This window comes from Gopherus flavomarginatus, chromosome 6 (assembly GCF_025201925.1).
Source record: "Gopherus flavomarginatus isolate rGopFla2 chromosome 6, rGopFla2.mat.asm, whole genome shotgun sequence".
Taxonomy (NCBI): domain Eukaryota; kingdom Metazoa; phylum Chordata; order Testudines; family Testudinidae; genus Gopherus; species Gopherus flavomarginatus.
Window position 1 is genome coordinate 62,986,299 of NC_066622.1, and position 14,190 is coordinate 63,000,488.

Sequence of the window (14,190 nt, forward strand, 5' to 3'; positions counted from 1 at the left end):
ACCTATTGGAATGCACATGAGCAATCACTTGAAGAAGAAAAAACGGTTACTTATCTCTCGTAACTGTTGTTCTTTGAGATGTGTTGCTCATGTCCATTCCAAATCCCACTCACCTCCCCTCTGTCAGAGTACTCCAGCAAGAATGAACTGAGCAGGCGGCGGGTCAGCAGGGACATATATACACCTCCATAAAGGCGCCACTCCAGGGGTCTCCACAGCTGACCTGACGGGTACCGCTAGGGGAAAAGCTTTCCAGCGATCGTGCCCGCGGTGCCCGCACACACCTATTGGAATGGACATGAGCAACACATCTTGAAGAACAACCGTTACGAGAGGTAAGTAACTGTTTTTTCCAGAGCATCGCACATGTCACTGTGACAGGGGGCTGAAGCTGGAGAAAGGGCTCTCAGCTGACATCTGATCAATGAGTCAGAAGGATGAGGAGACAGAATTTGCACAGTTGGATTCACTACAGCTTGGCTGGGCTCTGGCTACCCAGACTAGACTGTGTTTTACCCTTCAGTTCGCTGTGCTAACTGAGGGCTGGCCTCTGCTGTGCATCCAGTGACTAATAAAGCTGACTGTTTGGACAACACATACATCAATCCCTGCAAAGTGGACAAGTCTCCATCAGAGTCTGTCTCAGGAGGATTCGCTGACTGGTGCTCAGAGGATGAAGCAGAGGGGCTGCAGGCCCAGAGGTCCAGTCTAAGGAGGCAGTGAAGCTGCATGGCTAACAATGAGTAAAAGTGAGACCACTAGGGAGTCTGACACACTGAAGAGTTCCTCCCAGAGACTGTTCCAAACCTGGGGCCATAGTGCTGGTGTCACAGAGTCACTGGGGCGATGCTCTGGAACTTCTCCATATGAAGCCAGCCAGGACTCTAGGGAAGCCTCCGCTCTCTGAGCATACTGTCTCCAGGGCAAGAAGCTCACACAGCTTGGACCTTCCTGGATCTGACCTCAGAGCATTCAGCATTCTCTTCCTCACTGTGCACTTCCCACAGTGAGTCTGACTGGGTGGGGCTCCTGGGGAAGCCAGAGGGCCCTTCAACCCAACTCCGCAATCAGATGTGATTCTCAGCCAGCTGATAAAACAGAAGGTTTATTGGTCTATAGGAACACAGCGTAGAACAGAGCTTGCTAGCACAGAAATCAGTGACTTTCAGTCAAATCCATCTTGGAGGAGGGGAGACCAGAGCCAGGGCTGTAACCCTCCCTCTGTGCCCCAAGCCAGCCCAGACTGTTGCTCCTCCTCCAGCCTTTGTTTTGCTTCTTGGGCCAAGAGTCACCTGGTCTCATTCCCATGAAAATCCCCATATCATCACACAGCCACCCAATGCTTCCCCAGGCTTTTGTCTCCTTTGCTGGTGAGAGGCAGGGAAGTCCATTTCCCTCTGGGGCAATGCTTGCTAAGTGTCAATGTCTGGGCAATTGGATCTGCCCTTGTATTCTCAAAATTAGAATTGATATGGGACCTAAGACCCAGATAGTCAGGTGACACCCAGATCTAGGTCTCTCCATCTGCCTTGAGAGCAAACAGCCCCTTTCCACCCAGTAGGTGGTAATGCCACATAGAGGGGAAACTGAGGCACAACCAGGACTCAAAAAATATTACAGAAAATTCCCACTTCATCACAACCATCTCCTGGCCCCAAGCCTCTGGACTGAGGCCCTCCTGCTTTGCCCCATGACCTCTGCCCAGCGAGTGCAGCTGAGATAGATGCCTGGGGGAGACTTGTTCCCTCAGCTGGGACTAAAGCAGCCAAAGAACCCTAGGAAGTGGTTTCAAATGGAGATGGGTTCTTAGTCAGATGCAGCCAGCACCGAGCCAGCAGGCTTCAGCATCGCCCACGCTGGTCATGCCAGGGCAGCCCACCAGCCTTGCCTTGGGCTCTGCCGCTCTGATCCCTCCTTAGTCCCCAGAGAGAGCAACCAGCCTCTTCCAGAAGCCAGCTGTTTCTCCTCTCCTGGGCACAGCTCAGCCTGTTGTGCTTGTGGCAGGGCTATGGGCCAGCCTGGCTCTGGAGCCCCACAGGGTCCTGCCTCACCCCAGCAGGGTGCTTGCTGCAGCTTATGGGGAAGAAGCCAAAGAACTAAGCATGAGCTGAACTGATCCAAAGGCCTAGCCTGGGGGAAGCTCCTTCCTGGCTGAGGGGAGTGGACATGGTGCTCCAAGCCCGCTATGGACCTCCCCACATGTGCAGGTGGGCATTGATGCAGCCTAGCTAGGAGAGCAATGGGCCCCAAAAGAGGGCTGCTTGGGATGGGCAGTCCCACAAAGGAGGCTTGCTTTGGGGCGAAGGCTGGGCAGAGCTTTCCTAGAGCTCTGGGAGTCAAGGATCAGTGTGGGTCTGCCCAGCCCAAGCTTCCCCATCAATCTGCCACCCAGCAGTCTCTGCAGGGAGCTGGATGGGCCTGGGGCACAGGCAGGGGAGGAGAAGAAGGGCTCCTCACCCCAGGGCTCAACCTGTGCTCATGGGAGAAAAGTCCCTGTTGTGGTGAGACAGACCCTAGGGCTGGGCTGGGCTGGGGCAGGTCCCTGGGGTGGGTGGTGCAGACCTCAGGGCTGGGGGAGGCCCCTTGGGTGGGAGGTGCAGATCCCAGGGCTCGGCTGGGCTGGGGGAGCCCCCGGGACAGGGAGCACAGACCACTGAGCTTGGCTGGGTCGGGGGAGGTCCCTGGAGTGGGAGGTGCAGACTCCAGGGCTGTGCTGTGGGATCCCCTGGGGCAGGGGACACAGATCCAAGGGCTCAGCTGGCCTGGAGCGGACCCCTGGGGTGGGAGGCACAGACACCAGAGCTCGGCTGGGTTGGGGGAGGCCCCTGGGGTGGGGGCACAGACACCAGAGCTTAGTTGGGCTAGGGGAGGCTCATGGGGCAGGAGGTGCAGACCCCAGGTTAAGGGCGGGTGCCCTGTCTGGGGCTGTCTCTGTGTGGACGGACGGTGTGTTCCTGAGTGCAGCTGGGGCCCGGGTGTATGGGTGCTGCACTGGGCGCTGCCCAGCATCTATAGCAACAGCCTGGCAACCTGCTCTGGCTTCCCAAACAAGAGCAGGCAGAGCTGAGCTGAGCTGCTTCCAGTCTCTCAGAACTCCCCCTGGAGGACTCATGGAGCCGCATGGGCACCAGTACTTCCTGCTGCTCCTGGCCCTCTGTGCCACAGGTAGGCAGCTCGGTACTGAGCGATGGGCCACCCACTTGGTAACAGGGGGAATCCACCTTCCAACCTCCCTTACCCTGGTGCTGAAGGCAGGTGGAGGGCATGGCTCTGCCCCAGGGAGCCAGCACAGCCAAAACTGTGTCACCGGCAGCCCTCCTACCCCAAGAAGCCAGCACTGCCTGAGCCCCATGGCAGTGGCAGTCCCGCGCCCCAGGGACCCAGCACCACATGAGCCCAATGGCACTGGCAGCCCCTACCCCATGAAGCCAACGCAGCCAATGTCCCATTGCACCGATTGGGTCCCCACAGGGTGAAGTCAGTGTTGAGGAGCTGCCCATCCAGGGAGGGGTGCCAGAGGTTGGGAGAAGCTGCAAGTCTTGGCTGGACAGCAATAGGCATGAGCCATCTTGGATAACAGTGTCTCCTTCTGCTTCCAGGGGCCTTCGTCAGCACCACAGGTAAGAACGGAGTGGCCAGGAACTGCCACCAGCAACCCTAGTGGCCCACATGCCTGGATGTGTGCCCAGGTGTGTGTGTGTGTGTGTGTGTGTGTGTGTGTGCCCATGCGCATGTGTGCCAGGTGTATGCTCCCCCTCCCTTGTCCACCCACTTGGACAGCACTCCCCTTCCGTCTCCACCCCCACAACAGTGCTCCCCCTCTGCCCCATTGGACAGCGTGCCCCCTCTCCCTCCTTCCCCCGGACAGTGCTCCCCCTCTACCTCTATCCCCTGGGACAGTGCTCCCCTTCCACCTCTGCCCCCTCACACATCTCCCCCCTCCCTCCGCCCCTTTGGACAGTGCTACCTCTCCCTGTCTGCCCCCTAGGACAGCACTCCCCACCCCCTCCATTCCCTTAGCCTACACTCCCCCATTCCCTCAGCCCCCGGGACAGAGCTCCTTCTCCCTGTTCGCCCCCTTGGACAGCACTCCCCCTCTCTCTCCGCCAACCTCAGACAGCCCTCCCCGTCTGTCACAGAGTCCCCGGGTGATGCTCTGGAACTATTCCATATGAAGCCAGTCAGGACTCTCGGGGAGCGTCCTCTCTCTGAGCATACTGTCTCCAGGGCAAGAAGTTCATACAGCTTCCACCTTCCTGGGTCTGACCTCAGAGCATTCAGCATCCCCTTCCACAGTGCGCTTCCCGCAGTGAATCCGCCTGGGTGGGGCTCCTGGGGAAGCCAGAGGGCCCTGCACCCCAACTCCACAGTCAGACGTGACTCTCAGCCAACTGGTAAAACAGAAAGTTTATTAGTCAACAGGAACACAGCATAGAAGAGAACTTGTTAGCACAGAAATCAGTGACTTTCAGCCAAGTCCATCTTGTGGGCAGTGGAGCCCAGAGCCAAGGCTCTGGTCCTCCCCCTGTGCCCCAAGCCAGCAGAGACTGACTTGCTTCCAGCTGCCTGGCCCCAGCTCTGCCCGTTGCTTCGCCTTTGTCCCGCTTCCCAGGCCAAGAGTCACCTGGTCGGATCCCCATCCTGAGTCTCAGGTTACGAAGGGCCAGCCATAGCATTAGTGCAAGCAGCTGGAAAATCCCCTGCAAAAGTCATACCCCCTTATTCCCACCACCTAGACATTGATGCAATACACAGAGAAACTGAGGTACGCACAGCATTCATGTAAAACAGTAAGACTCACATAGGCTCACATACTACATAATAGGGAGAATCCCCACTTCGTCACACCCTATCCCTCCGCCACCTGGACTGTGCTCCCTCTACTCTCCACCCCCTCAGACAGTGCTTCCTGTCTCCCTCTGCCCTGCTAGACAGCTCTCCCTCTCTCACTCCTCCCCACCTAGACAGAGATCTCCGTCCCTGCCTCTGGATAGTGCTCCCCTTCTCCATCCACTCCCTTGGACAGTGGTCCCCCTCTCCCTCTGCCCCTGGACAGAGCTCCTCCTCTCCCTTCATCCGCTGGACAGCACTCCCCTTCTCCATCCGCTCCCTTGGACTGCGCTTCCCATCTTCCTCTGCCCCCTGGACAGAGCTTCCCATCTCCCTCTATTGCCTTGGACAGCATTCCCCCTCCCTCTCTGCCCTCCTGGACAGCACTCCCCGCTTTGCCCCCTCAGACAGTGCTCCCCCTCTCCATCTGCCCCCTCAGACAGTGCTTCCCCTCTCCCTCCGCCCCCTCAGACAGGGCTCCCCCCTCTGTCCACCCCATGGACAGCGCTCCCTCTCCCTCCCCCTGGACAGCACTACCCCTCTCTCTCCGCCCCTTGGCCCACACTCCCCCTCTCCCTCCGCCCCCTGATCAACGCTCCACCTGCCCTTCTTTCCCCTTGGACAGTGCTCCCCCTCCAACTCTGCTCCCTTGGCCCACACTCTCCCTCACCCTCCATCCTCCTCCCCCTCTCCCTCTGCCCCCTGATCAGTGCTCCCTCTGCGCCCTCGGACACCTCCCTCTCCGTCCCCCTAGACAGTGCTCCCCTTTTCCCTCCACCTCCTCTGTAATGATGCTGCCGTTGATGGGACGCATCTGAGAGTACCAATTCAGGACAAATTGCTTAGAGCAGGGCAATCACAGCCCAAGGCTGGGGTTCCTTTGCACAACAAGGCAAACCAAACCAGCCAAACAGAGAAGACTTTGGTTTTACCCCACTGGCTATCCAGATGTCATACAAGCAATTCCCTTAGACACTCCAGTTTCCCAGTATCACCACCAGTGCCACTCGTTAGAGGGCTGAATGGGTATGAAAACCAATATCCCAGTAAAAGAAAAAAGGTTCTCCTGATCCCAAAGGGCCAAGCCCCAGACCCAGATCAAATTATAATTTAGATCTTACCCAAAATACATGCTTATAGCCAATTCTTATTAACTAAACTGAAATTTATTAAAAAAGAAAACGGAGTTGGTTGAAAGATAAATATACATACAGATTTGAGTTCAATTTCTTGAGGTCCAGATACATAGCAGAGATGGTCAGTTTATAGTTGCCAAATGTTCTTTTAGAAATACTCCATAGGTTATAGTCCAATGTCCATATTCAGGGTGACTCCAGTCAGTGACTGGGGACTCAATTCTTATGGCTTAGGGTTTCCCCTTCTTGAAACCCAAAGCAGATCTAAGATGAAAATGGATCATGTCCCAGGGTTTTTATACATTTCCAGCAGCCTTTTGGCCTGAAAAAACAATAGGCTTAACTTTCCTTCTCCCAAATATCATGGCAATTAGCACAGGATAATTTATCCATTAAACAGTACAGGTTACCACAATCTTCGAAGAGACAGAGAGACAATAATACTGTTTCACTCAAGTGTCTTCCTAAATATTAATACTCCTCTTTTAAAATCTTTGCATCAAAGCCATGACAAGACTTGTTTTCTTACATCACAAGACCTGAACAAACAGCTACCATTCTATCTCTTACACTGCAGGCTTGCATTTCAAAGCTCTATTCATTTACATATCTTCCTAACAAGTCTTTAAAGTTTGGCCATGGGTCATGTTAATCTGTGAGTTAATTAATTCTTTCTGGCCCTGTATCACCTTTCAATGAGATATTATATGTTATGTTATATTACACTCATAATGTCTCACCCTCTGACAGCGCTCCCCCACCTGCTCCATTCCTGTGGACAGTGCCCCCCTCCTTCTCTGCCCCCCCTGGACAGCGCTCTCCCTCCCCCTTCCTTCCCTCTCGGACTAGAAAGCACTCCCCCTCCCCACTGATCCCCCTCGAACAGCACTCCCCCTCTCCCTCCATCCTCCTGGACATGCTCCCTCTCCCCCTCCTTCCCCCTGGACAGCAGTCCCTCTCCCTCCCCCTCAGGCCACACTCCCCCTCTCCCTCCACTTCCCTGGACAGCGCTCTCTTTCTTCCACTGCCCCCCTGGACAGTGCACCCCCTCTCACTCCGTTCCCCTGATCCCCCCACAACACTGGACAGCGCTATCACCTCTTCTCACTTGTCATTAGCCGCACAGCCCGCACAGGTGTGGGGTGGCATGGCCCAGACCCTGTCCACGCAGGCACCCATGGGCACAGGTGCAGCCACACACACACAGCTGTCCCTGCTGCTCTGGGGGTTTCATGGGTGCCCGCTGTGGCGAGGGCTGGATGGGCTCATTCTGCACCTCTCTGTGCCAGTGCTGTCCGGCCTGCCCACCACAGTGAGTGTGATGGAGAGTGCAGAACCGGGTACGATCATCATGGAGTTCAACTTGACCTGCCAGAATGAGAGCAGCGTCCTCACCTCTGCCCCCACCCTGCAGAGCACCCCCCCGACTTCCTTCTTTAACCAACCCACCATCACCCACCACATGAGCCCAACTGTACACTACAGCGTGCAGGTACGTGCTGCCATCCACAGTCCCCAGGAGGACAGACCTAGGCCCCGCTGGCAAGGCAGCCCAGCCTGGAAGTGCCCTGTGGGGCTGTGCTGGCAGGTGCAGACCCCAGACACCGGCAGCGTTAGGCCAGGGCAAGGCCGGCCTGGAGGTCTGGGCTCAGTGGGGACAGGATCTGCAATGGGAACAAGGGGCCGATGCGCTGTTACTCTGCCCCTAGGGGCGAGGGAGGGGTATGTGCACCCCCTGAGGGCGGTACAGGATGCTGGGCAGTGAAGACCCAGGCGCCAGGGTCCTGGGCAGGCCAGTCCACACACAGCCAGCTCCCCCAGCCTCTGAGCCAAAGGCCCATTCTGAGCCAGTCAGCATCTTTGCCAGCGCAGGCCTAGGAGCTGTGCCCAGCAGGGTTGCACCAGCCTGGCGCCCAGCATCCTGGAAGGGCAAGGTGGGTATTTCAGACACACAGCCCTGGCTGCCAGTCCACTGGCTCCTGGCACCCCTTGGCGTCAATGGCCCAGAGCCCATCCTGTGCAGTGCCAGGTCCCAGCCCCAAGCTCCTGCTGGCCCAGTGCGTGCAGCGCCCAAGTCCCTGCCCCCTCTCCGCCCCCCCCCCACTCCCTGGGGACAGCAGGCTAGCAGCAGAGCCACAGGGAGCAGAGCCTGCACGGCCTCCACCAGGGGCTCCCCATGGTTCCAAGGGGACCCAGGGATCTGCTCTTGTAAGGAGCAGGCCCATTCCCTTTATGGCACCCAGGGGTGAGAGAAGGGCAAAGAGGGAGACACAGGGGGACTAGGAGGGGGCTGCGGGCCGGGTCTGAGGCTGGGAAGTCTGGAACAGGAGCCCTCGCTGCATGCGGGGTCAGGGGCGGGGCCTCTCTGACATGCGGGGTTGAGGGCAGGGCCCTGTTACATGCAGGGTCAGGGCCCCGTTTCATGTGGGGTCAGGGGGAAGGCAGGACACTCTTACCTGCAGGATTCTGGGCAGGGCCCCATTACATGTGGGGTTGAGGGCGGGGCCCCATTACATGCAGGGTCGGAGGCAGAGACTGGTTCCATGTGGGATTGGGAGGAGGCAGGGCCCCGTTCCATGTGGGGTCAGGGGCAGGGCCCGCTGAATGGGGGAGGCTGGCATAGCCTGTGCTCGGTGCCAGAGCCTGCTGAGTGCTGGGGTTTCTGCTAGATCACGCTGAGCCCCAGTGCGGCGCTAGACGCTCTGCAGGTCAATCAGTACACACTGACCCTGGAGGCCACCTGCCCAGGTGAGACACCTGCCAATGGCCAGCTCTTCGTCCAGGTCCACACGGTGGATGGGCCCCCCCAGTGCATGGCCAGGTTTGCTAGCCAAGGTAAGGCCCACCCTGTGCTCTGCCATGCCCAGCCCCTGCGCTCTGTGCCCAGCCCCTGTACTTCCCTGCTCAGCCCCTGTACTCCCTTGCCCAGTCCCAGTGCTCTGCCTCAGCCTGGCCCTGCACTCAGCCCTGCCCAGCCCCAGTGCTCTGCCCCAGCCAGGCCCTGTGCTCTGCCCTGCCCAGCCCCTGTGCTGTGTGCCCAGCCCAGCCCTAGTGCTCTGTCCCACCCAGCCCCTGCGCTCTGTGCTCAGCCCCTGCGCACTCTACTTCCCAGTCCCAGTGCTCTCTCCTGCCTGCCCACCCCTTGCACTCTGCCCCACCCAGCCCCTGTGCTCTGAGCCCAGCGCTCTTCCCTGACCAGCCCCAGTGCTCTGTCCCGCCCTGCCCCTGCATTATTTCCTACCCAACCCCTGTGCTCTGTGCCCAGCCCCTGTGCCCAGAGCTCTGCCCCACCCAGCCTCTGCGCTCTGAGCCCAGGACTTTCCCATGCTCAGGTCCTGCGCTCTGCCCTGCCCCTGAGCTCTGCCCTGCCCCACCCCTGCACTCTCACCTGCCCAACCCCTGCCCTCTGCCCCACTCAGCCCCTGCACTCTGACCCAAGTGATCTCCCCTGCCCAACCCCTGTGCCCAGCACCTGTGCTTTGTGCCCAGTGCTGCCAGGGGCATTGGGGATCCAGGCCAGGATGGGGAGCCCTACCAGGGCAGAGGGGGCACTTCTGGTGCTAACAGGACTCTCCTCCTGGCTCTTTCTGCTCTTGGCCAATGGGACCCAGTGCAGAGTGTGGGGAGGTGGGTCCAGGGCGGGTGGAGCAGCCTCTGAGCCCACTCGCCTAGCTCTGTGCTTTGCTGCAGTGGGGGAGCTGGTGCAAGTCCCAGAGGATGTGGCACCCCTGACGCCTATCTACACTGTGGTCCTGCAGCGGCTGGCTAGCGGGCTGAGGGTGAGCATGGAGCTGGGCCTGGCCTCCCATCCCTGAATGAGTGCTATGGGATGGCCCTGCACAGCCTGAGTCTAGGGGGCGGGGGTCTGACAGGGCCCGGGGTGGGGGAGAGGCTGTGGGGGCAGGAGTATTGGATGGGGCCCAGTGGCAGGGGAGGTGCTGTAGGGGAAGGGGGATCCAACAGGGCCCAGTGGTGGGCGAGGGACTGTGGGGGTGTGGGGATCCATCAGGGTCCAGTTGGGGGGGAGTGGCTGTAGCGGGGGAGTGGCTGTAGGTGCGGAGGGATCCAACAGGGCCCAGTGGAGGGGGAGAACTGTGGGGGCAGGGGGATCTGATGGAGCTCAGTGGCGGGGAGGGATTGTGGGGATGGGGAGAATCCGAGGTGCCCAGTGGCAGGGGAGGATCTGGTCCAATGGGACCCAGTGGTTAGGGAGGGGCTGTTCTGAGCTGGGGATCTCGGTAAGGGGTATCTGGTTCTTTGGCTCAGCCCCTCTCTCCATGGCAGTTCACCATAAAAGACAATGACACGCCCCTCACCATCGACCACAGCGGACAGGTGCTGGCACCAGGATCAGGCTTCATCCCAGCCCATGCCGGCCAGGTGAGTGCTAGGGTCTGCCCCTGTTTGGGCAGCCTCCAGCCCTGCCTTCTCAGGGTAAGCCCGTCACCCCCAGGCCTGCTTCTGGGGCATGCCCTCCCTGAGAACCCCCTGTCACGGAGTATGGGGGAGTCAGGCCGTGCACCCCTCTTCTTGGGACTCACAGTGACTCTCAGCCAGCCAGTAAAACAGAAGATTCATTGGACAACAGGAACGCAGTCTACAGCAGAGCTTGGAGGCACAACCAGGACCCCTCAATCTGGTCCTTCTGGGGGTTCAGGGAGCTTAGATCCCAGCTTGGGATTCCCTGAATTCCACCACACAGCCCCAAAACTGAAACTGACTAACCCTCTCCAGCAGGCTCTCTTCCTTTGTCCAGCTTCCCGGGCAAAGGTGTTGATTCCCCCTCCCCCGTGCCTGGCTCAGGTTACAGGCTCAGGTATGGTCCATCACCTAAAGTCACCCCCTGCTCTCCTATCCCCCACACAGACAGTCCCTACTGCATCACATCTCTCCCCACTTCGAGACTGAACTGAGCGGGGTCACTCTGCCCAGTGACCTGGGGAAGTTCAGGGCCCCCTCTCCGGGACAACGCATCTGCTATCAGGTTGGCACTTCCCTTTACATGGACCATGTCCATGTCATAATCCTGCAGGAGCAGGCTCCGCCTCAGGAGCTTGGCGTTGGCTCCTTTCATCTGGTGCAGCCAGGTCAGGGGAGAGTGGTCGGTGTACACGGTGAAGTGTCACCCAAAGAGATATGGCTCTAGTTTCTTAAGGGCCCATACCATGGCCAGGCATTCCTTCTCGATGACTGCGTAGTTCTGCTCCCGGGGTAGCAACTTCTTGCTCAGACACACGATGGGGTGTCTCTCCTCCTTTTCATCCTTCTGCATTAACACCACCCCCAGTCCCATGTCTGAGACGTCGGTGAACACCATAAAGGGCTTGTCAAAGTCTGGGTTTGCCAGAACTGGGCCACTAACCAGAGCCTCCTTCAGCACCTGGCAAGCCTCCTGGCACTGCTCGGTCCAGACCACCTTGTCTGGCTTCCCCTTCTTGCACAGCTCAGTGATGGGGGCAGCTATGGCACTAAAGTGGGGCGCGAACCTTCGATAGTACCCTGCCATCCCAATAAAGGCTTGGACTTGCTTTTTGGTTTGGGGAGTGGGCCAGTCTCTGATCACCTCCACCTTGGGTGGTCCCGGCTTTAGGCAGCCACTCCCCACCCGATGGCCCAGATAAGATACTTCAGCCATACCCACATTGCACTTCTCAGCCTTTATGGTTAACCCAGCCTCTCGGAGTCGGTGCAGCACTTGTCTAACCTGGGACACGTGGTCCTCCCAGGTCTGGCTAAAGACACAGATGTTGTCAAGATAGACCACGGCAAAACTCTCCATCCCCCTTAGTAGCTGATCCACCAGGTGCTGGAAGGTGGCCAGCGCTCCCTTGAGGCCAAAAAGCAGGGTCAGAAACTCGTAGAGCCCCAGAGGGGTGATAAAGGCCGATTTCAGCCTGGCATCTGCATCCAGCGGCACTTGCCAGTAGCCCTTGGTAAGATCCATAGTGGTGAGGTACCGAGCGCCTCCCAGCTTGTCCAGGAGCTCATCAGTCCTGGGCATTGTGTAGGCATTGGATACCATGATGGCATTGAGCTTTTGATAGTCCTCACAGAACCGGATTGACCCATCCCTTTTGGGGACCAGCAACACTGGTGAGGCCCAAGGGGTGGAAGACGGCTGGATCACCCCCAAAGCCAGCATGTCCCTGACCTCTCTTTCCAGGTCCTGAGCAGTTTCCCCTGTAACTTGGAAAGGGGGGCATCTTATAGGAGGATGCGATCTGGTTTCCACTCGGTGAACAGTCAAATTAGTGCTTCCAGGCTGGTTGGAAAACAGCTGTTGGTACAGATGCAGCACTCCTTTGATCTCAGCGTGCTGGGCCAGGATCAGCTGATCAGAGAGGGGAATTGCTTCCAGGGGGGAACCAGCTGTTGTCCCAGGGAATAGACCTATTAAAGGGTCATCTCCCTGCTCCTCCCAATGTCCACACACGGCCAACACCACATTCCCCCTTTCATAATATGGCTTCATCATGTTCACATGGTACAGCCGGCGGTGGTGCGCTCGATTCGACAGCTCCACCACATAATTTATCTCATTTAGTTGCTTGACAACCTTGAAGGGCCCTTCTCAGGTGGGCTGGAGTTTGTTCTTTCTCAGGGGGATGAGAACCATCACCTGATCCCTGGTGGCGAATGCGTGGGCCCACGCTGTGCCGTCATACCAGACCTTCTGCTTCCTCTGGGCTCGGTCCAGATTCTCCCTGGCCAGGCCCATGAGCTCGGCAAGTCTTTCCTGGAAGGTCAGGATATACTCCACCTCTGACTCTCCATCGGGAGTGGCCTTCCCCTCCCATTCGCCTCTCATCAGGTCTAGGAGCCCCCTTACCCGCCTTCCATACAACAGTTCTAAAGGCGAAAACCCAGTAGATTCCTGGGGTACTTCCCTGTACGCGAACAGCAGGTGAGGTAAGTACTTGTCCCAATCCTGCGGGTGCTGGTTCATAAATGTTTTTAGCATCAGCTTTAGCGTCCCATTGAACCTTTCCATCAACCCGTTGGACTGGGGGTGATGCACTGAGGCCCAGTTGTGTTGGACCCCACATTTCTCCCACAAGCACCGGAGTAGGGCCGACATGAAAGTTGGACCTCTGGTCCATTAAGACTTCCTTGGGGAACCCCACTTGGCTGAAAATGGTCAGCAGCGCATCTGCCACAGTATCCGCTTCGATAGAGGACAAGGCCACCGCCTCGGGGTAGCGGGTGGCAAAATCTACCACCACCAGAATGTATTTCTTCCCCGATCAGGTCGTCTTGCTGAGAGGTCCCACTACGTCCATGGCCACCTTCTGGAAAGGTTCTTCTATGATGGGTAAAGGCCTCAAAGCTGCTTTCCCTTTGTCCCGGGCCTTCCCCACCCTCTAGCAGGGGTCACAGGATTGGCAATACTGTCTGACATGGGTAAAGACCCCAGGCCAGTAAAAGTTCTGTAGCAGCCTCTGCCTGGTGCGCCGGATTCCCTGGTGTCCTGCAAGAGGGAAGTCATGGGCCAGGTACAGCAGTTTGTGGTGAAACTTCTGGGGAACCACCAGCTGCCTCCTGATCCCACATGCCTCTACTTCCCCTAGGGGAGCCCATTCTCGGTACAGGAGCCCCTTCTCCCACAGGAACCTCTCCTTGCAACCTCTCCTCCTCCACAAGGAGGGATCTTTGTGCAACTCGGCCTGGAACTCGGTGGCTGGGGAAGGGATGGGGACCTGCTCTCTCTCGTCGGCTGGGTCAGGAGCCACAGCCCCCCTGAGCCTTGCCCTTGGGTGTTCCCTCCCCACCAGGGTAGGGTTTTGTGTCTCCGGGGTGACCTCCTTCCCAAGGTCAGGGCATAGTGCCCCTTGCCAGCTCTGGCTACGGGTCACGACTAAGGTGTTCTGGGGGTTGCTTGGCCAGACCTCTAGATCCCCCCCCATCAACACCTCAGTGGGCAAATGGTGGTGCATCCCCACCTCCTTGGGGCCTTGCTTGTCTCCCCATTTCAGATGCACCCTCGCCACAGGCACCTTGAATGGGGTCTCACCCACCCCCGTCAGGGTCAGGAAGGTGTTGGGCATCACCTGATCTGGGGCCACCACCTCGGGCCGGGCCAGTGTCACCTCAGCGCCCATGTCCCAGTATCCATAGACTTTCCTCCCATCCACCTCCAGGGGAACAAGGCACTCGCTTCACAGGGACAGCCCTGCGCCCACCCTGTAAACCGAGAACCCTGAGTCCGGGGCATCCAACCCCCCAG

The 14,190-nt window shown here is 58.3% G+C and overlaps 1 protein-coding gene across 3 annotated transcripts in view; it reads left to right on the forward strand.

The window, feature by feature from the left end:
* Positions 1-3,052: 3,052 nt before the first annotated feature.
* The window catches only part of CDHR4 (cadherin related family member 4), a 32,261-nt gene continuing 21,123 nt past the window's right edge, over positions 3,053-14,190 (forward strand). For all 3 annotated transcript variants that reach the window (XM_050960109.1, XM_050960110.1, XM_050960111.1), the window contains exons 1-6: positions 3,053-3,165; positions 3,600-3,620; positions 7,256-7,458; positions 8,636-8,801; positions 9,657-9,745; positions 10,251-10,346. In XM_050960109.1, coding sequence (XP_050816066.1) covers positions 3,111-3,165; positions 3,600-3,620; positions 7,256-7,458; positions 8,636-8,801; positions 9,657-9,745; positions 10,251-10,346 — 630 coding nt within the window. In that variant the 5' untranslated portion in view covers positions 3,053-3,110. The remainder of the gene's footprint in view (positions 3,166-3,599; positions 3,621-7,255; positions 7,459-8,635; positions 8,802-9,656; positions 9,746-10,250; positions 10,347-14,190) is intronic.